Genomic DNA, 24,994 nt, shown 5'->3' with positions numbered 1-24,994 from the left:
TGATGTCTTATGAATGAACACAAAAATTATGAATGAACACAAATTACAAAAGGACAATGGGATATTTACAAATTACAATATTATTAGTTCATGTTACCTAATACATTAACTAATGTTAACAAATATAACCTTACTATAAAGTAGAAAAAACTCACTAATTTGCTTAATTTATGCTTAAAACTAGGAAAATAATAATAATGAGTCAAAATTGTTCAACTTTGCTTCAGGTATTTTGTAATTTGTGTTATTTGTTTGCTTACTGGAAAATAGCAAAACATACTAATTCAGATTTTTTTTTCCAGTGCAGTGACATGTCCTTATAAGACTGTTGAAGACCAGCTGAAGGATTTTGCAACCCATTGTCTTAATTTAATTACCTTACGCATCAATGACTGGAAGTTGGAAAGTCCTGACATAACTTCGGTGTCTAACAACTTTGTTATGTAGTGTATGAGTTAAAAGACGGGGTGAGAGCAGAGGCTGAGGAAATTAGAGAGAGATAGGGGAAGGTCTTGTTTGTGAAAGGAAAAAAGACAAGAGTGGGGGGACAGTCTGGCCCTCACTCACCCTCCATTACTGTTTCTCATTACCAACCAATTTCCCACTACGCTTGTTTCACAGTTTGACTCAAACTTTAGATTTTTGTTATAAGTTTATTTTTTCCCTTCAAGTCTTTTAAAGTTATTAGCCAAAGGGCTCAGACTCATTAAACGGTAGAAAGGGCAAACACTGACAGATGCCAATTCGTACAGTAACAGTGCTTTTCATTTAAGCAAAACGCTTTGATTCACCACCAAAACTTGTATCACAGCATGTGGTAGCTTTGAACAAATTACTGCAAAGTACTTCCACAACTGTAAATCTGCTAATTTTAGTTTTTAACGTGTACGCCTGTGGGTGCCAGGAATTGTGTTGTGTATTTATGTGTGTATGTCCATAGCGTAGGACTGAACTCCAGAAATAGACACGGTGTGTGCAGCAGTGTTATCAAAGGACGTAGCTGTGCTTGTTGTTCCTCCTCTTACTTTTCCCGCCTCTTCTTCCCTTGTGGTTGTGAGCCAATGGACACAACACAAGCAAACACACATCCACAAATGGGCCGTATCAGTAACAGGGTGTCTGAGGGGGAACAGAAATAGAGTGGGATGATGGGAGAATAAATGGGGTGTTAAAACGGGAGTGCGTGTTAAAAACCCCTGTGTTTTCTCAGCTCTGTTTACTCAGTGCATGAGAAGTTCTGCTCAACCTTGCTAGAAACAGACAGACAGATGAAAGACAGAATAATAGACAGACTTACATGTTTGATAAAAAGTTGGGCCAGTCGTTCAGGTTCAGCCACACATTTCTCCAGCTCACCCAGGAAATAACTGAGATCAGTACAGAGGGGAGAATCAGACATTCAGCCCACCATAAGTCATCAGCAGGACCATATGGAATCTGCATGCACTAAATTCCACAGATTTTCCCCCAAAAATAAATTGCAAGGACAAGCTGAGGACAATTCAGTCTTAACTGACTTGAAGGTTTAGGAATATACTGAAATATACTGAAAGTCTTGTCAGATTTGTGAAATATACACACACACAAACACAGATAAACCTACTCTCTATGCCAGTCGTAGATCTGATGAATATTCCCGAATACTATTTTGTCTTTTCCCTTCATATCTTCTGGAACTCCTTTTGCATTCATAGTGGCCATGTAGCCCTTTGAGAGACAGAACATGATGAACTTCCACAGCTCATGACCCATAAAAACACTCTTTTATTATTAAATCTGAGGCATTTCAACTGTGATCACTCTCATAAAAAATGTAGATCAGCATATTCCAAATATTTTAAATCCAGGCACCATTACTTTGATTTATATTGTGATCAGTATTACAGCTGGGTGGAATTCAGGTCAGTTGATGCATCAAATCTAATTCTGCGGTGATTAAATGCTCTGAAATGCATTTGAGTCATTCTAAGATTACAGGAAAATTGATAGCATTCCATAACAGAGTTGATCAAATCCACATGTGATTTGTTAATAGATATTTAAAGCTCACCTCCACAATAAGTCCTAGATCAGCTACATACAGCTTTTCTGTCTCTATCAACTCTTTCAGAACATACCTGCAGAAGAAAGGAGATCAGCTTTCATTGGTTTCATCAAGTCATTCAATACATTAACAATGCCTAGGATGGCTTGAGGGTGAGTAAATCATGGGGTAATCATTTTTGGGTGAACTATCCCTTTAAACTGGATTTTCCATCAGGGATGACGTGACTGTGGTGTACTGATGAACATCTGATGCCTGCTCTGTTAAATACTGCAACTGAAATCTCAAAGTAATACCACATCAAAAAGATTTAAATTAAGCATTTCTGTTACATAAGCAGTCTAAAATTAGAATTTCCTATGTTACTTAACACAAGTTGCAAATAAAGGACATTTCTCACACACATGCTTTTTTCTAAGGCACTCTTCCGATCTTCTTCGCTGTCTATGGTGGCTGATGATTGGCTGGAGTTGTCATCCATCAAAGCAAAGCAAATGTCATCAGCCTGTAGGCTGGTGCACTGGGTAATCTGCAGACACAGAGGAGGATAACTGTGAATAAGAGACAAGACACAATGCTGAAATGTTATTCACTCCAGGGATGGCTGCAGGGACAGAGAGGAATAATACAGATGAGAGAGAGTGGATTGGGAAGATATGAGCTGTTGTAATAGCTCAGGTTGCCTAGGTGACAGGAAATGAGCATGCTGGGTCTGCTGGTGACAGTGATTGAATGATAACAGGAATTCAGCACTTACCAATAATCATGACACCAACGAGACAGAGTAGATGTACTACCCTGACTCTCAATGCCACTGACCCCATGAAGTCACAATGTTCTCACAGAAACTCATGTCAAATTGTTTTGGTTGATATTGACCATTGTTTTAGTAGACGATAGATATGCATACAGCCCTCCAAGTTGTTCAGTATTTGAGACGGAAAGAGGAAGTCTGAAGACGTCCTGTCTTTGTTAATGTGTTTGTTAACCACATCAGAGGTAAAACTAGGACTTAAACTATGCTATAAATCCTCACACTTTGTCACGTCCCTCACAGTTGTTTGTAGTCATGCTTGTTAAGGATTTCCACAAAGCGTCAATATCTCAAAAGTATCTTTTCCCACACCATTTGTGCTACAGACGTGAATAAAACGTCAAATCCTGAAACTTGTTGTGAAATGGTGTTCTTTTACAACTTACTTACAATTTTTACCTAGTGAAAGATAAAATAGGATTGCATTGTGCAACCGCATAGCATTGTGCTAAAATCACTCAGATATGTTCCACACTCACAAGTGATTTAATACGGAACGAATTACATTTATGTTCCATAGAATCAAACATCTTTGGTGACCATTAGCTTTCATTGTATGGACAAAGAAAAAAAAACACATTGTGACTTTCTTAAAATATTGTTTTATGTCATACAGGTTTTGATTTGGAACAGTGTTGTTATTGTTAACTAAAATGAAAACTTTTACCTTTTTTTCATTAGCTGGAAAAACTGAAATAAATGAAAAACTTAGCAAAACTTAGCCTTGGCAACTAACTGAAAATTAAGTTATAGAACTAAAATCACAAAAACTGAAATAAAAATAAATTAAAGCTAAATCGAAATATAAAAAAAACAATAAAAATGACAAATGCACATAACAAAATTACTAAAAACATAAGCTAAATAAATAGAATAAGAATATATAAATAATAATTAAATGACACTGGTTTGGAATGACATGAGGGTGAATGAATGATGCCAGAATTTTCATATTTGGGGGAACTATCCCTTTAAGAATTTATTTAGCATATTAATTCAGCAATTTGGTTCCCACAATGTAGGCAAAACTGCACCCACACACACAATAGGTTTGGTGTTTGTCATCTAACTGATGCGGAACGCTCTGTGTGGCGTATAATCAGGGTGTGAACTACGGGGGAGCTCGGCTCCCCTTAATAAGACATGAGCTCCCCTGAAAACGGGATTTGTGAAATTTTGGGGGGTCTCAAAAAATATTGACAATGTGTTATTTTGACGTGCAATTTCAGTTTTGTGTAATGTGATCATCGTGAATTATTATGTGTAAAATTGCAAAAATATCATTCATTCATGCATGACGGCGATTTAAACCTAATTAACTTCAATAAAGATAACTATACATGCTATTCTTGTCATGAGCATCAAGGTGTGGGGGCGCTGCGGTGCAAATTCCACTCATGTTTAGTACATGTTAACTCAAAGATTCGTAGAAAAAAAATAAACGCTGGGCTCTGTCGTCGATTCTGTGTTAAGGTAAGGCATGAAATTCGCAATTATGTGTTGTGGCTGGGTTGTTATAGGTCTGCGTGACTCTCGATGTCTTAGGCCTAATTGAACGGAGGAATTATGGTATTCTTCTGTAGCCTGACGACGAATAACTTTAACCGTTGTTCATGTGAACTCAAAGACAGCCTGATGCTTTGTTTATAGACTATTTGTGGGTGGCTGTTTGTTGTTTCACCTATCAATTCGTGTCGATAAAGTATAATAGGGTAAATCCTGTATAGTGATTTATCCTATATAGTGCTTGCATAAAGCAAGTAGTGCATACACTTGTAGCTGTTATGTATCTTTGTAAGTCATTGTAAGCCCATTGTAAGAAAGCGCACGACCCCCCCCCCCGTTATTAAAAAAAATCAAGTGGGCTCCCCCAAAGTCCACGGTATAGTTCGAACACTGCGTATAATATTATGCATCACCACTGCAGTATGACAAAATCAATGGTGATAGTGTACTGTACATCAACAGACATATTACCATTTTGTTAGAATCAAAATCATCTCTACAAAAAAAAACAAAAAAGCAATTACACCCATTTATCGTGTTTCCCTGCTTTTTAAATGCACTAAAGGCCAGATAAGATCTGCCCTTTAACCAAAGCTGTTTAGCTGCTTGGTTAATGCCACAGTCACCTGTGAAGCATCACTTTATCTTCATTCTCAGGACCCCGGTCTCTCGCTCTCTTTCTCTCATACACACAATACCACTAAAGTCACACATCCTCCTCAAAGCAAGGATTCCTATGCTAAGAGTGTGATGGAGAGCATATTTCTATCCATTTAATATGTTATCGCTTTTTTCAAGTTTGTTTGTTTACAGGAGCTTTACAAAGCACTTCCTTTGCTTATAAAAGTGTTATTGTGTTGTGTGTCTATAGGCACTATATTTGCACTCTTTTTGAAGCTTGCAAGCTTCAGTCATCATTCATTGGAATTGCATGAAAAAGAATGACCAGTCTACAACAGAAAGTAAGATTTTATTTCTACTGATATAGATTTTAAAAGTTAAACAAATTATTTCTGTGACGACAAAGCTAAATTTTCAGCAGCCATTACTTCAGTTTTCAGTGTCACATGATCCTTCAGAAACTCTAATATGCTGATTTGGTGCTAAAGAAAGATTATTAGCAATGATGAAAACAGTTAATGTCCTGGCTGAACAAAAATATTTGTTTCTTTAAAAAATAAAATCCAAACTTACTGACCCCAAACTGCTGAACGGTTGTGTAAATCATGTGTATAATGTGTTGTATTTCTCCATTGTGCTATGTTGTAGTCCAGCCTTATGCCCCACACTTTGCTGATGTGTTCGTGCCGTCAAGCCTGTCTGAGTATTGTATTACACTGTTGTGTTGTTTTCTGGTGCGGGTGGTGTTTGTGTGTTTTAGAGCAGTGCGATTACTCCTGCCTGGCTCACAGGTCTACTCAGATAATTTCCAGATGTTTTTTGGTACAGCCCGCAGGAGAACCCCCACTCTTGCACTTCACCCTTTTTTTATCTGCACAGCTTTTTTTCCACCCAGAAGCCCAGAGACTTTACTTGGACCTTAAATAAAAAGCAAGATCATATTGGTTGTTGTTTTTCTACAGGAAATTGTTAAAGTTAGCTTAGGTAATCCAACGTCCTTTTCCCCTGCTTTTAATGTAGGGTATGCGGAGACTCACGTCATATCATGAGTGGTTCCTCGCTCAAAGTGCTGTGTCAGACCTCCATTTGTGTGGGGAATAAAACAAAACTGCCAGTTTGATAAACATGTGCTGCGTTCCTCCGTCCGGGAGACAGGCCGGATCCGAGGAGTGCTTACATATTCATTCAAGAATTTTCCATTAGCCAACAAATAATAAACTCACGCTGGATCCCCACAGCAAATGTTTCTGTGTCAGGTACAAAGTAGGGTGTCAGCTGAGCTGAATCAGAGACAGAAATGACTATGATATAAACTACACCTCAGCCTCACCATGGAGAGAGGCAGGAAGTTACAGAGTAATGCAGAACACTGAAGAGCAACGCCAATACCAAGTGATTAAACCCAATATAAACTGCAAAATGTTTGTCTTGTTGTCCAGGAAAAAATACGTAAACATCTACATAAGACAAAAATACCTGTATTAGCTATTAAGGGGGGGAAATTACTAATAATAAACTCACCTTTGGCCACTATATTACGGTTTGACACAAAAATATAATACAGCATTGTTTCCAACATTTATAATAATAAGAATTGTTTCTTGAGCAGCAAATCAACATATTAGAATGATTTCTGAAGCATCATGTGACACTGAAGAAAATTCCAGTGCCATCACAGGAATAAATTACATTAAAATATATTAAAATAGAAAACCTCTGTTGTAAATTGCAATAGTATTTCACACATTTACGTTTTTTACTGTATTTTTCATCAAACAATGCAGACTTGGTGAGCATAACGGACTTCTTTCAAATGAAAAATAAATCTTACAGACCAAAAAGTAGTGTAATTTGAAAAGACTAGAATGTATTTAATGTAAATGCAGCAACAACTGTACTTGCAAATGATGCATGACACTGTAATTAGTATAACTTACATGTCTAGAGTTCATGTTGTTTCTGTAATAAATTCATTTCCGATTATAATCACAGTGCTTGAGATCTCAGTCTCCTCCCCTTGTTGTTTTGCACCTCTGGTCATAATTACCTTTCATCACTCACCTTCTGATGGAATGATGGAATAGAATGATGAATGTTACCGCATTTAGCCATCAATTTGGATGTACATTCACTCTCTTCCGGCTATTGTGATTGTCTATGTGTGTGTTGTGCACAGTGTTTTGTATTAATTTAAGTGTTCTGGCTCAGAGAGTGTACATGCACATACAAAAGGGGAAGTCGTGGCCTAATGGTTAGAGAGTCGGACTCGTAACCCAAAGGTTGCGGGTTCGAGTCTCGTACCGGCAGGGATTGTAGGTGGGGGGAGTGAATGTACAGCGCTCTCTCCCACCTTCAATACCACGACTAAGGTGCAGTAGGGTACATAATGTAAGAACACATTGAAAATCTGAGATTAATTTAGCACTAGAAAGAAGAGGATAGAAAAAAGAGATTCATGTTAATGCACCAGTTTAATTTTCACTGAAATTGTTATGTTGATAATAGATGCTACTGTTTAGTTTGGGGTCAGTGAGGTTTTTTTTTTAAAGAAATTAATATTTTTATTCAGGTAGGATGCATTACCATTGATCAAAAGTGACAGTAAATAAATGTATAATGTTGCAAAAGATTTTTAGTTTAAATAAATTGTTCTTTTGAACTTTGAATTCATCAAAGAATCCTGTAAACAGTTTCCACAAAAATATTAAGCAGCACAACTTTTTTCAACATTGATAATAATAAGAAATGTTTCTTGAGTGCCAAATCAGTTCAAGAATCAGCTTTGTCATCACAGGAATAAATTACATTTTAAAATATATTAAAACAGAAAACAGTTCATTTAATTTGCAACAATATTTCACTATATTACAGTTTTTTTTTTACTGTATTTTGATTACATAAATTCAGCCTGGGTAAGCATAAAAGACATTAAAAAAAACTTAACCCTTGTGCGTCAATTAAAAAAAGTTACACATGGGTCCATAGAGGACAAAAATGTCCATGTCAAAAAACTGTCATAATAATTTGAAGCTTGGGAGCACAGACTTAAGTTTGGTCTCATTTTAAAGAAGACCCATGGCAGATTATTGTTGAAGTAAACAAAAGTTTAAAAAGTGAAACCAAAAAAAGTTAAAGAGGATTAAGTTTATGAAAATGAGTTATGAACAATATTTTATATAAAATATATATTTTATGAAACATGTTGAACTCTAAACCTGCTAGAAAATCAAAGAAATAAATCTAAACAAGTTGTGTTCCAAATTTGAGGTTGATATCTCAAAAAATTTGCTTTCAGTAAGATTTTGTTTGGGCACAGTACCAAATTTTCCCCATTAGATGCCAGCAAAACTCTGCTGGAGCACACATTGCTTGGATTTGTGATTTGCAGTACAGTAGAGTTTTTCTCTCTCTCCCTTAATCATGCAGATTTATGCTACAGGCTCTGTGTAGAATTGTACAGTAAGAAAGTTATTTCCTTTAACCAGGAAATGAACGTTCTTAGAATTGACAGACAGTTGACCCTGAGAGGTCAAGTAAATACTTACAGCGGATCTAAATATTTATAGTCAATTATAACTAGTTATGATTAATTATTCATATTTCCCCGTGAGCTGATTCGCTACACAGTTAAATGGCACTGTGATTAAAAATAGCAGTTTCAATGGGGACATTTTTGTCCTTAAGGTCCTGAGAGGAACTATTTTGTGTACCTAGTGCAAATTAGATTTATTAAAGGAAATGGAAGTGAAATAGTAAAATTCCAATAAAAATACACACCTGTGCCAAAATGTATGCAGTTGGCAATAACACAGGCAAAATTATAAAAAAAAAAAAAAACTGAAAAGGACAAAAATGTCCAAAAGGTTGCACAAGGGTGATCTCTTTTGAATGGCGGAGTAATTTGTTATATAAAAATGTATAAAAAAATAGAAAATACAAAATAGAAGTCTTTTGGACCCCACTTTACAAGAACATACGAGGAAGTGTGTTTTATCAATGTGTGTTTTTACTTTTAAAGGTTCAACCTGTGGGAGAGAGCCTGGAAACAAATGACCCATCAGTCAAATGACCATCTGGCCTCTCTCACCCTCAGTGTGGATATAAACACATCAAACCCCCATGTGCAAGCTGACAGAAAGCTCCTAAGTCCCTTATAACCTCCTTACTTGTTTTCTCTTTCCCATAGTCATTCTTACTAAGAGACACTGTATAGTTGCCTCAGCTTCAGATGCCATGCCCAGAGACTTTTGATGGACAGTATGAAGTCTGAAATTCTGATGTTCAAAGGTTTAATTTGAGATACATGAAGAAGCGGGTAAACAAGATACTTGATCACACCTACAGTGACCACAAAAAGCATCTAGATAAATACAAATATCTGAATTATATCATTTTTAAATAAATTATTTAAACATCAAATTTAAAGAATGAGCACATGCACACTTTGAAAACTTGAACTGAATGGAGCTGGATGATGATGTTGTCTTTTGTAAAGCTGCTTTATAGCTGAATCGAATTTGTCACAACTGATGAATTTTGCAACATCAAAACTGTAATTGAACTGAAATGAATCAACATTAATCTGACACGAGCTGAATAATGACACTATTGACTTTTTAGAGCTGCTTTACAGCAAAATTTGTCATTGATTCTGTTACCTTTCTGTTTATTACCATGAAACTGCTTTGAAACAATCTATATTGTACAAAGCGCCATATATATATAAAGGTGACTTAATTTTGTCAAGCAAAACGCTTGACAAAAAAAATTATTAAAAAGTAAGTGTATGGTTTTAAAAAGCATTCCAAATGAAGCCAAAAGTCTGATTCTGTCAATCTGACTTACTTGTGTTCGTCCTAGTGTGGTGGATCCCTGTGGAAAGTCCGAATGGAAGCTGTAGGACTGCTGGACGCCTGGATCGCAGTCATCAAGAGCAGGCAGGCCATCTCTCCACTCCTGCACACACACACACACACACACACACAATACTGCTTAAAAAGAACCAGGAACCACAACCTTCACGGTCTTTCACAAACATCAATACTCAGGTCAAAATAAAGCTGACCCATAATTCCTCTATCGTTGTGACTATGACAAGCGGGTGTGTTAGAGGGTCACAGCGATGAAAGGTCACATTGAACAGTTCATTCAGACAGAAGTGAACCACAGGGCTCTAGTGAGCAGTTGGCTGCACAGTGTGGTGCAATTCACACGCCGTAATGAAAAACAGAGCAACACCTGTACTGTGATGTTAACTGATGTTTTCTGTGAGAGATTAAACACAAGAAGGCTTGTTGATACTGTTTATGAAAAATATTGAGTCTGCATTGTTATGGAAGTGTTATTTTCGTATCATAGTTTTGATAATATTTTGAATTTGGTTTTATTTTTATATTTTTTGTTTTCACTTTTAACTAATTTTAGCTAAAAAGTCATTTTGTTGAGTTTTTTTTTTTTATATGTATATGCAGTTTTTATTTATTGTTATTTATTCATTTTAGCTAATTTAGTTTTTGAGAATTGCTGTATATTATAATTTTTGTAAATATTTTAATTAGATTTTATTCTTATATTTTCTGTTTCACTTTCAGTTTAGTTCATGTTTTAGTAATTTTGTTTTGTGTTTTTGTCATTTTTTATTAGTTTTTGTCTTTGTGATGTCTATATAGTTTTTAAATTATTTTTTATTTATCCATTTTATTCTATTTCCATTTAGTTCTAATAAAAAAAAATGTGTTTAGTTACTAAACTAAATGAAAATGAGAAATGCTGCCTTGCCAACTAGCTAAAATAAAATATATTTGTATTATTTCATATTTAGTATTGAACGTTTATTTCAAGTAATGGAAATGTTTTTCCGTTCATACCAAGGACAATAACTATAAAAAATTATAACAATAATGATAACAATAAAGATATATTTTTACAAATCCTTCTAATTTTATGAGAATAGGGGATGTTCACACCACAGCTATAATGATAATGACACAGGAGAACAATATTGTTGAAATCTCTTTCAGAAGAATTTTTTTTTTGGCTGATTAATGATAAAAAAAATATTGATAGCCAATCAGATCCCCCAGACTTTTAAAAGCTCAAGCAATTAAAGCAGCAGACAACATTTATTTAGTTATTATTGTCCTTTTTTATAAGGAAAATAATACACATCAAACAGTTTTTCTCACCAGGTCTTTGTCTATGACTGGCAGGATGGTGAACTGCTCCTCTGTTTGTGGGCTGCCCAGGTCTTGGCTGCTCCTGGTGGGTGGAGGTGGGGGTTTGCCCTCCAGTCTACGGACCTGCCGCTCTCCCTTGGCCGTTCCGGTCGCCCCGGCGCTCAGCTTACGCACTGGATTGGTCAGCCATTTCTTCAGGGTGCTGACAGAGCGACGGGAGCCTGGGGAGTTTGGGGCTGAACTGCCCGAAGCCTGTGGTGGGAGAGAGGCCACCGAGGTGGAGATACTGCCCTCACTGCCAGCAGCCGAGTATGAGTCTGTACAGACAGAGAGAGGGAAGAAAGAGAGAGAGAGAGAGAGAGAGAGAGAGAGAGAGAGAGAGAGAGGGAAGAGGAATTAAGTCGGGAATAACCATCTGAAAGGACGACAGCAGAGGGAAAACAAAATAAATCTGTCTTAAACATAAACACACTCTACATAAACACACTATAACACTAAATGTGGCCCATAGCTGCGGCATTGTAAAGCATTTTTCCCATCTCAGGCTTCAGGCCTGTGACTAGTTTCTTCAACTACAGGCACTTCACTCCAGTCTTCAGTGTCACATGATCCTTCAGATTTTTTTTCTAATATGCTGATTTGGTGCTCAAGAAATATTTCTTATTATTATCAATGTTGAAAGCAGTTGTGATGTGCATTATATCTCATTATTAGTTCCATAAAACCTAAGTAACTAATCACTAGTCTAGGTTAATATAAAAGGAGTTTATTGTGCATCAACTGGTTTAGATAATGACACACTTGGCTTCATTTGAAGATCTTTCTGCTTAGATGAGAGTGCATCTTTATGAAGCACAAGGATGCACTAAAAGAGTGGCGTACAATTATAGTTTATGGATAAACACTTTAATGGAGATAGATGTTTTTGGAAAGTAATATACTGATTACTAACTCTCTCATTTTGAAAAATAAATAAATAATAATAATAAAATTGTGTGCATATGCACCTGTTGTGTGTCCAACGGAAATTCTGCATGAGAATCTCTAAGTACGCAACTTGCACGCTGTCATTACTGAATGCGTGTGTGTGTGTTAGTATATGACCCGTGCAGACAGAGTGTTAGTATATGACCCGTGCAGACAGGCCTCGTGCCACACATCCCAGTTAGTCCCACATGAGGACTTCTCAAACTGGTTTAGGCCTTCTCTACACTGGTTAGCCAAGCTGTCATGTGACCCTCGAGAGCTAAATATAGACCCCGCCCCAAAGTCGAGGCTCAAGCGGAGATTGCGGTGCTGGAGTCAGAGGGACCCTGGGAAAAGAACAGGGGGGGGGGATGTGCACAGGAAGCATACTTTAATTCTTGTCCACGGAAGGTCACCAACTTTTTTTGTTCTCTCTCTATGTTGTGCCTCACGCCCCCCACTACTCTCTTCCTGACCCAGAACAGTGGCTGTCTGAGGTTATCAGCGGCAGCATGGACAGACTTCGCATGTTTCAGTCTCTCACCTGTCTAATCCATCCCCTGTTTGACCTCTTGATTCAGCCGAACGCAGCCTGACAGGACGGCACAAACACACACACACACACACACACACACACTTTGCCCAGAGACACGAGGTGCTGTGACCAGATGTCAGGCTGTGTCAGTACCTGCTACATACCATTGCTAAACCGGTATTTATCTAATAGTAATTGTGATGCTAAGCTTTAGTTTCCCTTTTTAAATGTTACTTCAACAGACTGAAAACTCAGTAGGCAGCTTTAATCACAAATTAGACATGCATTTTTTAGTGTGAAATGTGATTTACATTGGTTTTCATTTCAGCAAAAACAAACAATAAAACAAATTCAAATAAACAACTATCTGGAATACTAGGAGGATATTTTTGAGTATTTATTGCACATCCCAAAAAGTTTTGCAAGCCCAAACAATATTTTTTTCCCTTATCTTTTTGAATCTCAATCAGTTTTGCTCTCAAAACTGTTTTCGTTTGTGTAAGAAAACTTTTTTCTTGCAAGCAAAGCATTTTCTTATACAAACAAAAAGTGTTTTGAGAGCAAAACTTTATTGAGATTTGAAAATATTTAAGGGAAAAAAGTCTCGGACTCGTATGGACTCGGTTTACAGTTAGAACGTCTTGATGGACTGATTACAAATACCCAGCTTTTCGCTTCACAGGACGTTAATTGATGTACTGGAGTGATTTGGATTACTTGTGGATTATTGTGATGTTTATATTAGCAGTTTGGACTCTCATTCTGACAGCACCCATTCACTGATCCACTGGATCCATTGGTGAACAAGTGATGCTACAGTAATTAATAGTTTCGATGAAGAAACAAACTCATCTACATCTTGGATGACCCTTAAATAAATTTTCAGCAAATTATTTTGACTATGCCTAAAAAAAAATAATGTGTAAGAAAAATGTTTCTAACAAACAAAAACAGATTTGAAAGCAAAAATAAAAAAATAAAAAAAACACTTGAAAGCTTGTAAAACGTTTTTATGCAGAATAAAGACACAAAAACAATGGCACAAAATACACTATTGTACCGTATACACTAATCAGAGAATATTTGTGTAAGGGGACCTGAGGCATAAGCTATTAAAATGGCCTAGGGGTCTCTCAGACTCTAGATAGAACAGAGAACAACGCAGAGGTCCAACTAATTTATTAAGCTAATGTTTTGTGTAGCAGAACTGACCTAGAATTTGTGCTGATACACAGAGAAACAACCCCTGTCGAGATCTAATCCACAAACTTTCCACTTTCGTCGGGGAATAATCAGTGTAATAATGGAGCTGACCTCAACCCAAATGGAATTCAGCAGAACCTAAAGTGGAAGGATTATAACTCTTATTGCTGGCTAAACAGCAGGGCAAAGCTGCTTTCCTGATACCGTGCTGCTGTGTTCTCAGAGAGGAACAGTTCTCTGTGTGAGCGACATGCCAGACTGTTCCTCCTGTGTCTCCACACGGGGCACAAAAGAAAGGAATGGTTTCATTCCGCACTCAGTATGGACCCGACGGATTAAGAAAGAGTGGCAGTTATGAAAAAGCAAAAACCAATTCATTACCATGTTTTGTTTTTTAAAGCAGGGAACTGAATGTTATCAGGAACTAAAGGCTGTTGGGAACCGGCAGCGACAGCTTACCGTATCCTCCACAAATCAGCGGTGAAACCCACATGAAACAATGCGTTATCCATCACTATATCCCACATGCAGTTTTAAAAAGTCCAAGTATTTGTTGAAGTAACATGATGCAATGCAGCAGAGCATGCAAATGGAGACCCAAGGTTTTTTGAAAAACTGTAAAGCACACCTTGTAGAGCGATGCTGAAATTGCAGGAAGAGATGCTCCATTTTGATTGCTGGTAAACAGAAAAGCTGAATTGATTTGAAAGCCGCTATGCTTAAGTGCTGGTGGTGTGCATAGAGAGATCCTCTTAATATAGCACTGACTGAGTGCTCAACACATTAGGACGGATTTTCCTTAATAGCTAGATAGCTTCAGTGAAGGGGAAACTAGAGAGAATATATCATGAGATTTCTTTATGCAATATCTTTTAAATCTGTTTCTGTACATGGTAATTAAACAGTACACCCTAGTTATTTTTTCCAGAATATACAGTAAGTTTTTAATGGGGAAAAAAATTACAAATGAGATATCTTAAATATCTCAGTTGCTTCTGAGATTAAATGGAGAGCAATAGATTAAGTAAATCTCAGATTTTTGTGCTGACAAAAAGACCCTAGTAATCTCACTCTCCTCTAGAGATTAGGAGATGCCAGCAATTTTCAGAGATTACCAAATTGTCAAAGTCTGCAAAGAAAAAAATAAATTTTAGTTAATCACATTAATTTCTGTTTGTTATTGTTATCAAAAACTAAAAACAAACTCAAAAATTATAAATAAATAAATAAATAAATAAAATAACATTTTCTGGTAATTGAAATGATGAAAAACTATTTAAAAACCATTAAAAAAAATTTTTTTTGGTAATTCAAATGGAGATTAAATATAAATATTAGATGAAAAACTTAAATAATTTAAATGAAAATTCGAAATGTTGCTTTGGCAATTAACTGATATTCATATAAAATTAAGTATTAAAAATAAATGAAATAAAATAAAGTACTAATTATAAAGTAAAATTACTAAAACAAACAACAACAAAAACTTAATTAAAGCTATATGGAAATATTTCTATATAAAAACAAAAACTAATACAAATTAAACTAATGTCATACTAAAATAACACTGAATTAGACATGACCAAGAAATCCAGATCTCCTGAGGCATGAAAGAGTAACCTCTGAGCAATAGAAAAATTCCTCTGGATTCGGTCTCTCTTCACTAAAGCAGTGTATTAGTGCAGCAACAGCTCTATCCTCAAACATCAAGTGGTTTCTGGGTTACTACATTGAATATTTCTTTTAATAATGTCCATAAATTATAAAATGGTAATCAGCAGCTGGCCATTTATAATGAATGGCTATTGATATTACAAGCTTGATCATTGTGAAACCTAATTTACATAAGGAGTGGGATCACATTTACATTAAAATGTTAATTAATCTACACAGAATACAACCCAAAGCCCAAACTGTAGCTATAAACTGCTTAAATAATCTGGATTCAGTCCGATTTACTGAACAGAAAGTAGACACAGTGTGAATTCTGTAACCTGTAAATATGGGCAGAAAAACACTTAGGTACGAAACAAATTTCCCAGACCTCAGGGCTACCGAACAGCCTTTTACTACACAAAAAGAACATGCTGTTTTGTCCAAACGGCAGAGAGCCACAGGCACCCGAAACTCCAGTCTCCATCACCGGAAACCTCTCCTGCAAAATGAGTGCCCACACAACACATTAGCCAAGCAAGACGGAAACGAGAGAGCGCAGTGAAAACAAACCTGCACAGAGACTGAATAGTTATCTAAGGTTGGCTCAGTTGGACGGAAGAAAACAGAATTTCCACGCAGTCCCCCACTGGCAGGGCCGCCGTAATTTCTGAGAGCATGTGTTTCAGCTCAAAGCGGCCAGTGGGCTGTTTCGTCGGCCCTCAGCAACAAAGTCAACATGAAAGCACGAGTGGTGGGTGAGTGTAAGGGGATCTGAGATGGAAAGATGAATGGACAGAGGAGAGCAGGGGCTCAAAATAGGAGGGAAGGGAAAGGTCTTGAACAAACACAAGTTTAAGGCACAGTGGATACAGGAAGAGACAGAGAAAGAAAAACTAACATTCTGTATCGCTTGAAAACAGACTGCAAACAAGACAGCAAAAACAATTCGATATAACTTTGTAGGAAGTAAAGAAAATAAGAGTCCTGACTCCAGGCCTGCAACATATACTCAGACCCACAAAATACAGCTGAGCACCATGTAGAACTGAATAGAGAATGACTTTTAAATTCGATTCAATTTCAGAATAAGCCAGGCAACAGGATGCTGAATTTAATTCAAATTTGAACTGAAGGAAGAATTTAATTTCAATAAATTGAATAAGATGTTTAAAATATTTTTTTCCCAATTTCATTTTAGTAAGAATTACTCATAAACATTATCTTACCACTACATATGGGGTACTTCCCATATAATTATTAATAATCAATGTTTGAAATGCAACATAAATTATATTTATTAAATATATTAATATTTCATTATATTTTATAAATCAAATTACATATCAATACCATGGTGAATATGATAGATAGATTATTAAATACGATAGATAAACATAAAAAAAAATACAATATTTAATTTTTTTTTTTTTTTTTTTTTGGTTCATGACTTTCTTTGAATTGTATTTCAGTAAACTCTTCCTGTCATTCCAATTCACACTCATGAACTAAAAGAGTTCCAATTCCTATGATTCAGATCAATGCGTCTATGCATGTACACGCAGATGCAAGGGTTTTGAGAAAATAATGCTGTAAAACATTAAAACCTACTGTGAGTTGGATACATTGGTATATCTCATGGTTAATCGCACGATTTACTTCCTGCATACCTCACCATGGCAACCAACACAGCACAACCAATTATCTCTTAGTGTTCCATGTCACATCAATCATGCCACCCTTCCGCCCGTGGTTTGCCACTGAACTCCAATGATGCAGGAGTTTTGCTACATTAAGACAACCCAGTATTTCACCAACTAGGGGATCCAGGGAATTAACATAATACCCATCCAGCACTGCAAAGGCGTTCTAGATGTTTTTCTGACTGGGTTAAGTGTGTCGCTCTCCATCACTCTGACATTGGCTGACAGGGAGAAGAGGGGATGTAATATTGAATTGAAAAACTGCTCTCCTGTCAGTCTGAAGTTCAAAAATTTTTTTTTTTTTTTTTTTTGGTTCATGACTTTCTTTGAATTGTATTTCAGTAAACTCTTCCTGTCATTCCAATTCACACTCATGAACTAAAAGAGTTCCAATTCCTATGATTCAGATCAATGCGTCTATGCATGTACACGCAGATGCAAGGGTTTTGAGAAATTAATGCTGTAAAACATTAAAACCTACTGTGAGTTGGATACATTGGTATATCTCATGGTTAATCGCACGATTTACGTCCTGCATACCTCACCATGGCAACCAACACAGCACAACCAATTATCTCTTAGTGTTCCATGTCACATCAATCATGCCACCCTTCCGCCCGTGGTTTGCCACTGAACTCCAATGATGCAGGAGTTTTGCTACATTAAGACAACCCAGTATTTCACCAACTAGGGGATCCAGGGAATTAACATAATACCCATCCAGCACTGCAAAGGCGTTCTAGATGTTTTTCTGACTGGGTTAAGTGTGTCGCTCTCCATCACTCTGACATTGGCTGACAGGGAGAAGAGGGGATGTAATATTGAATTGAAAAACTGCTCTCCTGTCAGTCTGAAGTGTGTGTGTGTGTGTGTGTGTGTGTGTGTGTATGTGTGTGTGTGTGTGAACTCATTCCTGTAATGGTGTGTCTGAGAGCCAGGAGAGATTACAAAGAGGCATTCTGATAATGCAGCCACTGCACCGCTCAACAAAATTGATAATTAAAAACTGAATTAAGCTAAATATTAAGCCTGAGCTCACCTCGTCCCCAGTGATCAGCTAATGCTGTGCCGTTCTTCTAACTCAGCCATCTCTCTCTCTCTCTCTCCACAATTCTCTTCCTTATTTCTAAATCTCTCTCACTCCCATCTGAGCCCGGTCTTTATAAGAAGTCTGGTGCAACAGAAGGGATTGTTCCCTTTTCTGAGCTTCACAATCTCTGTGCTCTGGGATAATGCATATTTTAAGACACTTGCTAAAAACTTTCCAGACTGTCTGAGAAAGAAGCATACAACATACTTCTTAATGGTGATCAAAGCAAAAAAAGTTTGAGACCAATGTGGAAAATCTGGGATTCAAATTTTAATTTAAACTTCAAAATAGTAGTGGGAAGCAGAAACCGTAGAGAAAATAATAGAAAAGGTTTTATGATTTTGTCATTAAAGCAAACAGTTTTGTTTTATTTATCAGTTAATTAATTAATTAATTAATTAATTCACTTGCTTCAGTAAAAAAAAAAATATATATATATATATATATATATATAGGCCTATCATTTATATCAACAATTCAAATTGTTATGTTTCTTTCAATTCAAAACTTATCTGGATTAAAAACTTAATTTAGAAAACTGCACTATTAATATAATATAATATAATATAATATAAAATATTTAAACATCCGATGTATTGTTGACATTTGAGGCGTAATACTATAGAAAAGCACTAAAAGTTTTTCAGTTAGTGTTTTCAGCGTGTTTATTTTCATATAAAAATGCGGCATGCAGTTGCATTAAACAATGGTATAAACATCATTCAATGTAAATTGTGATAATCGTAATTAATAATCGCAATTACAATTTCAAGGGAATAATCGACAATTATGATTTTTGTCATAATCGTGCAGCCCTAATCCAAATGTTGTAATTGTATTAGCTATATTGTCAAGTAACACATGAACGCATGCCAAAATACTGTAGAATTTTATTCAGTGTTGATTCTAAGGACTCTGGGGGTCCAGAAAAAAAAGTTGTTAGAATAATAACTTGGAAAATGTTTTCAGTAAAAAAAAAATATATATATATATATATATATATATATATATATATAGGCCTATCATTTATATCAACAATTCAAATTGTTATGTTTCTTTCAATTCAAAACTTATCTGGATTAAAAACTTAATTTAGAAAACTGCACTATTAATATAATATAATATAATATAATATAAAATATTTAAACATCATTCAAAGATAAATTCACCTGAGCAGTTAAACTGCATAAGATGATAATATTTGGTTTTACGGAATGAATCCTGAATTTTTCATGAAAGCATTAACTTTAAAATTACTTAAGCATGTTTTAAGCTTCAAGCTTAAATCAAATGAGAATGTCAATGGAACAAGGAATTTCATTTATTTAATGTTTAATATTTAATATATAGGTGATATGAATTATATTTACTGCTGAAAAAGACAAAGATACTGATTAACAATTGAATTTGCTGAATGCTACACAATTTACAGCTCAAGAAACAACAGACGGTCTAACAAACACAAGCCATACAAGTATGCAAATGCTTGCAACCATGTAGAAATGTTAGTGATAATATGTGCTGTGGGACGTGTGCATGTGAACACCATTGTGTTTTGGAGTCCACCTTTCCAGGAATTTAGGCTCCATTTCCACTTATTGATTGGCTGTGGTAGAGTGCTGAGGCAGCTGCTCTGCAGGAGGTAGAGTGTTGGCTAATGGCAGCAATTTTCAGAGAGGCTCAGGCCTCTGGAGACCTGCAGAGCTTTAGTCAGCTTTGTTTGGCATGGCCACAGTCACGCGTTTGGACTGAGTCACTGCATCTGCACCTGATGCTTTCTCTGTCTTCCTATAGGACGGGAATAGATCTGTTGGACCATCCAATACCATCAAAACTAACTTGGTTAAGCTAGTTAAGCAGCCAGGACATCAGCAACCAATATCGTGGACCTGCATCTAAAACACAACATATGCTGGTCTGTTAATCAATGACTGTAATTTATAGATAACTATGCTATCAGAAAGTTTGGAGGGTTGAGCAGAAATTTAATGGAAAAGGCTTTGGAAAATATGATGTAATGAAGTGAGGACATTATTTGGGGGGAAAAACTGCTTTAGCTAAATAAATGTGCCAAGAACAATTTGGTTTTCCATCAACTTCCTCTTTGCAGCTATCTGATATAGCTATAATCCAATTTCTGGAGATTGCACCTAACCCAGGCTTTCTCATTTAGACCCACATATTGAAGAAGCACATTTTCTCCTAGATGGAAGACCTCTCCTTCCAAACATATACCTACAACAGTGTTTTTCAACCTGGGCCTCTGCAAACTCACAAGAGGGCATCAATATTACTTAAAACCGTTTTAAATAAGACAACACAAGCATTAAAATAGCTAAAAGAACTAAACAGTAAGATATTTCTTATTTTAATTATTCTCCTCTACAAAAACGTTTTCGTCTTAGAAGATCAAGGGTTCCTACCATCTTAAATAATCTGGATATATGCAGGAGCCTAATTTCTAAACCTGAAAATGTCAGGTAAATTATTAAAACTGTATAACTCCATGGCTATTTTTATAATGAATATACCTTTTCAGTTATGCCAAGCTCTAAAGCATTTCATCAGGTAGAAATTGTAAGTAAAAATATTTGTAAAAATTCTAAACCAAAAAATTCATGGAGCCTTTGAATATTGTTGTGGACAAAGTTGTCACTCATTTACACACAAAGGTTTAAAAGAACAGTTCACTTAAAAATAAAAATTTGGACATAACTTATTCACTGTCTTTCCATTTCAAACCTGTATGGCTTTTTTTTTTTTTTTTAAGGGACTACAAGAAGATATTCTGAAGATTATTTTATTTATTTTTATCCATCAGAGTGGTCCAAAACAACACTGAATCCCACTGAATTTTACTGTACAGACACTGGGACATTTTTCAAAATATCTTCTTTTGTGTTGTACATTTTTGGGTGAGCTAGAACTATAATGTATCAGCTCTGCGTGTGTGGTGTAATGGTGTCCTCTCACTCTGCGATGAGAGCACCATCTAACCAAGAATGAGAGTGGCGTATGAGTGGAGCCACAAATGCTGAATTATTTGGAGTGTCTATTTTTCTCTGTTGTCGTGAAATATGTGGTTCCTGCTCTTTGTCTCACTCTCACTCTAGACCACTTGTTCTCAACCGAGGCCTGGCCTTTAGATTGCATTTCATTTACACAGAGGAAATTGAGCTGTTTGAGCCTCAGACAGGTCTGTGTGTGTAGAGACCCTGAAGGACGGCCTCTCCTGAGTGGACACGTAACACGCTGCTCTGGATCGGATCGTACTGTGCTGCACTGCACCATTAACATCATTTGCTCCGAGCCTGTGGCCACACACACCATCTCTCACTCTTGATCAGAGTGCTGGTTTCCTGACTGGCTGGGATTACAGACATTTCCTGGCTTAGTTTTTCCTTGCAATGCAGCAAGACTTTTAAATGTAGCCTGTTGTTTATGGCCACAGCCTTATTTGGGGTTTTAATCCTTTTTTTCCCCTTTCTGTGCTTCTTTAAAAAGATAGTTCATCCAAAAATGAAAATCCTGTCATCATTTACTCATCCTCATGTCATTCTAAATCCAAATTTCTTTCTGAGGTCTGGTGCTTTCAGGCTTCAAGAAGAGCATGATGAAAGTATCATAAAAGTAGTCCAAAAGACTTCTGAAGCAATACAACAGCTTTTTCTAGCTAGATTTTTCTAGCTCCTATGGCACCATTCATGAAAGTAAATGGATTCATGAATGAGTCTTTGTTTTCAGTTAGATCTTTTTAATGAATCAGTTTATCAGCAGTTAATGGCTCAATGGATGGCAACATTATCAGTGAATAACGACTTCAATTTTAATTGTTTTCTCACACAGGAGTCATATGGACCACTTTTATGATATTTTTAGGGTCCTTTTTGAAGCTTGAAAGAAACTCCAATTCCCATTCTTTGTAATAAACACCAATATATTCTCCACAGTTTCTATTTTTATGATCTGGAAGGAAAAACGATGATTTCGAATGCTATAAAGGTGAGTAAATGATGGCAATTTTTTATTTTTGGGTGAACTGTCCCTTTAATGGCTCTTTTTTGTGTATGTTATTAATGAGAACTGGCACTCGGCTGTTTCCTCCACTGCTCTTCCACCCTCCCTGTCTTCCTCCTTTGCATTTTCTTTGCCACATGCTCTTTTGCACTCCTCCACTCCCCCTATCCTGCAGCATAACACAGTTGCTGTCGGTCCTCTCAACCCTAGAGACCCTCAACCACCAGCGCCCCATGCCACCCCCACCCTACCCAGTCATGAAGAAATGCTAAGATGAGCAGTAAAATCACAGTCTCGGTTTGGAAATTGCTTTCAAAAAAAGAAGGGGCATGCGCTAGTAATACTTCGGCAAACATGAACCCTTTCAGTTCATTTGTGTTTACTTTTCAGCACAGAGCAGGTCTAATAATGTCAATGGTGAAACTGAAAGAAGTAGAAGTGAGAGAGAGACTGACATGAGAGGAGGGATTTCAGAAGGGAGAGACTGAAGACTTGTGATTGACAGAGGCTGTGATGGGAGGTGGCAAAAATACTTAAGAGTGATCGAGAAAGAAGACTTCAAAATACACTGACAGAATGAGTAGGGTTCAAGGTTCAATCAAGGCCACATACAGACACGTTCTCTGCTCCAAAAAGGATTATGTTAGTATTTTTTCATTTCATTTTTTTCTACGCATAAAGGTGCATTTGCATTAGCTGGACCAGCCTGAAAGTATCATAAAAGTAGTCCAAATGATTATATTTCAAGACTTCTATAGCAATACAATAGCGTTGTGTGAGAAAAAGAGCTTTCTAGCTCTTATGGCCTCATTCATGAAAGTAGTAGTCTGATTCATGAATTAATCTTTCTTTTGAGTCAGATCTTTTTAATGAATCAGTTTATCCGGTTCGCTAAACCAGACTGCAAGATTTTTTCACAAATCTGACTGATCTGATTCAGTTCACTGACTCAGTGCAGGTTGCAGCAGCTAACAGCTCAATGGATGGCAACATTATCTAAATTAATGGGTTTTTTAGCATGATATGGTCTAAAGAAGCAAAATTAAAATATGATTATGTCTCAAAAAAGTATTTTTTATTCTGGATTTATTGATATTCTGTTTATGGATAGGGATTTGCCACTTTTTAAGAGGCTGCGAATGCAAGGTTTGAACACTTAAGCACGCAATAAACAGAAAAACACAAAAGTGTCTGGATATTATGGAAGCATACAGTAAGTGTGCACGTATATGCAAACTCAAGCACACACACACAGTCGGGCTGACAAGATAATTACTGCCTCACGAATGCCCCAAAAATGCAGTCTGAACCCTGATAAGAGCACTTCAGTCCTCTCAATGGAGTCATGACAGTAGACTTCCTCTTTCTCCGCCACAGCATCAGAGACGCCCTCCAATTTCAGCATATCAGACCCTCTCTCAGGCGGCAGGCTGAATGAGAAAAGTTGAATTGTCACACTGATAACTATTTTAAGCATGCGCACATGCTGAGGTCACATGACCTGCTCTCACTACCACTTCATAATCTGATGAAATGACTGGATTTGGTGCATTTTGATGACTATGAAAAGTGAAACTGGACATAAAAAATGCTAAATGCACTAGCGATCACGGTCCGAAGCATCTGGGTAAAAGGCTTACCACTCTATTAATGCTGTCTCTATGATGGTGTGGGAATTGAGCAGCATGGCACAAGCTCCACAGTGGTGATGAACTATTGGTCTGTGGCAGAAACCACAGCATTCCTGCCCAGCTGCTACAAAAAGCCTTCCTACCGCAACCCCAGCCTCTTTCCCTCATCTTCTTGCCATGTTCCACCACAGATGCACAAACGCTGCTTTCCTGGCTCAGGCCCTGCTGACACTACAAAACAGGGGTAAAAGAGATGTAAATTACACCCCAGACTGGAGACCTGAGTCAACCCCGTCATCACCCCTCACTGCAGTTCGAGTGGCTGCGTGGAGGGGGTGACTAACAGGGAGTGAACAATGAGCTCAATAGCTCCTGATGATTCAGATTTATCTTTTCACAGTCAGCTTTAGAAAGCACCACAGAATCCTGAATCTAAATGTCAATAAAACTAGAGAGGGATGTGTGAATGAGCTTGAGCGTACTTGCAGAATTGCTCGCCAGTTGATCTGTAACTTTATTAGGAACTGTAACCCAAGATGTTGATTAAATCAAATTGTAAGAACAATATTTGACTCGAGCTGATGAAAACTACGTGAGTGAATCAAATCAAACATGTAGAAAGCATTGACTACAGAAAATATCTAACATGACTTGCCAAAACCAAACAACATTTAACTTGGAAAAAAGGAATAATTGACAAAATATTGAAAATCCTTTTCTCACCGTCATGCCCATATAACTTTGTTTCTTCTGTGGAACATAAAAAAGCAATTTTTTAAAAAGCCTCATTGTTTTTTTGTCCATACAATGAAAGCCAAAGGTATTCAATGTTGTTTGGACCCCACTGACTTTCATTGTATGGAGCAAAACAGTTGAAACTGTATTCTGTGTTCCACTGAAGAAAGAAAGCCACAGGTTTGGAACGATATGAGGGTGAGTAAATAAAAACAAAAATTTAATTTTAGGTTGAACAATCCCTTTAATTTTCCATTTAGCAATATGTGTCAGTAATGAAAGATTATACTGCAGCTGGTT

General features: G+C 36.7%; 1 protein-coding gene across 3 annotated transcripts in view; it reads right to left on the bottom strand.

Moving 5' to 3' along the window:
• LOC107716212 (rho guanine nucleotide exchange factor 25-like) overlaps positions 1 to 24,994 on the bottom strand; it is a 66,365-nt gene that overhangs the window by 12,425 nt on the left and 28,946 nt on the right. For 2 of the 3 annotated variants that reach the window (XM_016522587.1, XM_016522588.1), the window contains 6 exons: positions 11,171 to 11,478; positions 9,831 to 9,941; positions 2,449 to 2,573; positions 2,051 to 2,117; positions 1,604 to 1,707; positions 1,298 to 1,367 (listed from right to left, as the gene is read on the bottom strand). In XM_016522587.1, the coding sequence (XP_016378073.1) occupies positions 1,298 to 1,367; positions 1,604 to 1,707; positions 2,051 to 2,117; positions 2,449 to 2,573; positions 9,831 to 9,941; positions 11,171 to 11,478 (785 nt within the window). Of the gene's footprint in view, positions 1 to 1,297; positions 1,368 to 1,603; positions 1,708 to 2,050; positions 2,118 to 2,448; positions 2,574 to 9,830; positions 9,942 to 11,170; positions 11,479 to 19,857; positions 20,120 to 24,994 lie in introns of those variants that run through there. The other variant, XM_016522589.1, reaches the window with a different exon arrangement.

This window comes from Sinocyclocheilus rhinocerous, unplaced genomic scaffold (assembly GCF_001515625.1).
Source record: "Sinocyclocheilus rhinocerous isolate Xijiao unplaced genomic scaffold, SAMN03320098_v1.1 scaffold148, whole genome shotgun sequence".
Lineage (NCBI taxonomy): Eukaryota > Metazoa > Chordata > Actinopteri > Cypriniformes > Cyprinidae > Sinocyclocheilus > Sinocyclocheilus rhinocerous.
The sequence above is the reverse complement of the archived record's forward strand: the minus strand, read 5'-3'. Positions and strand labels throughout refer to the sequence as shown.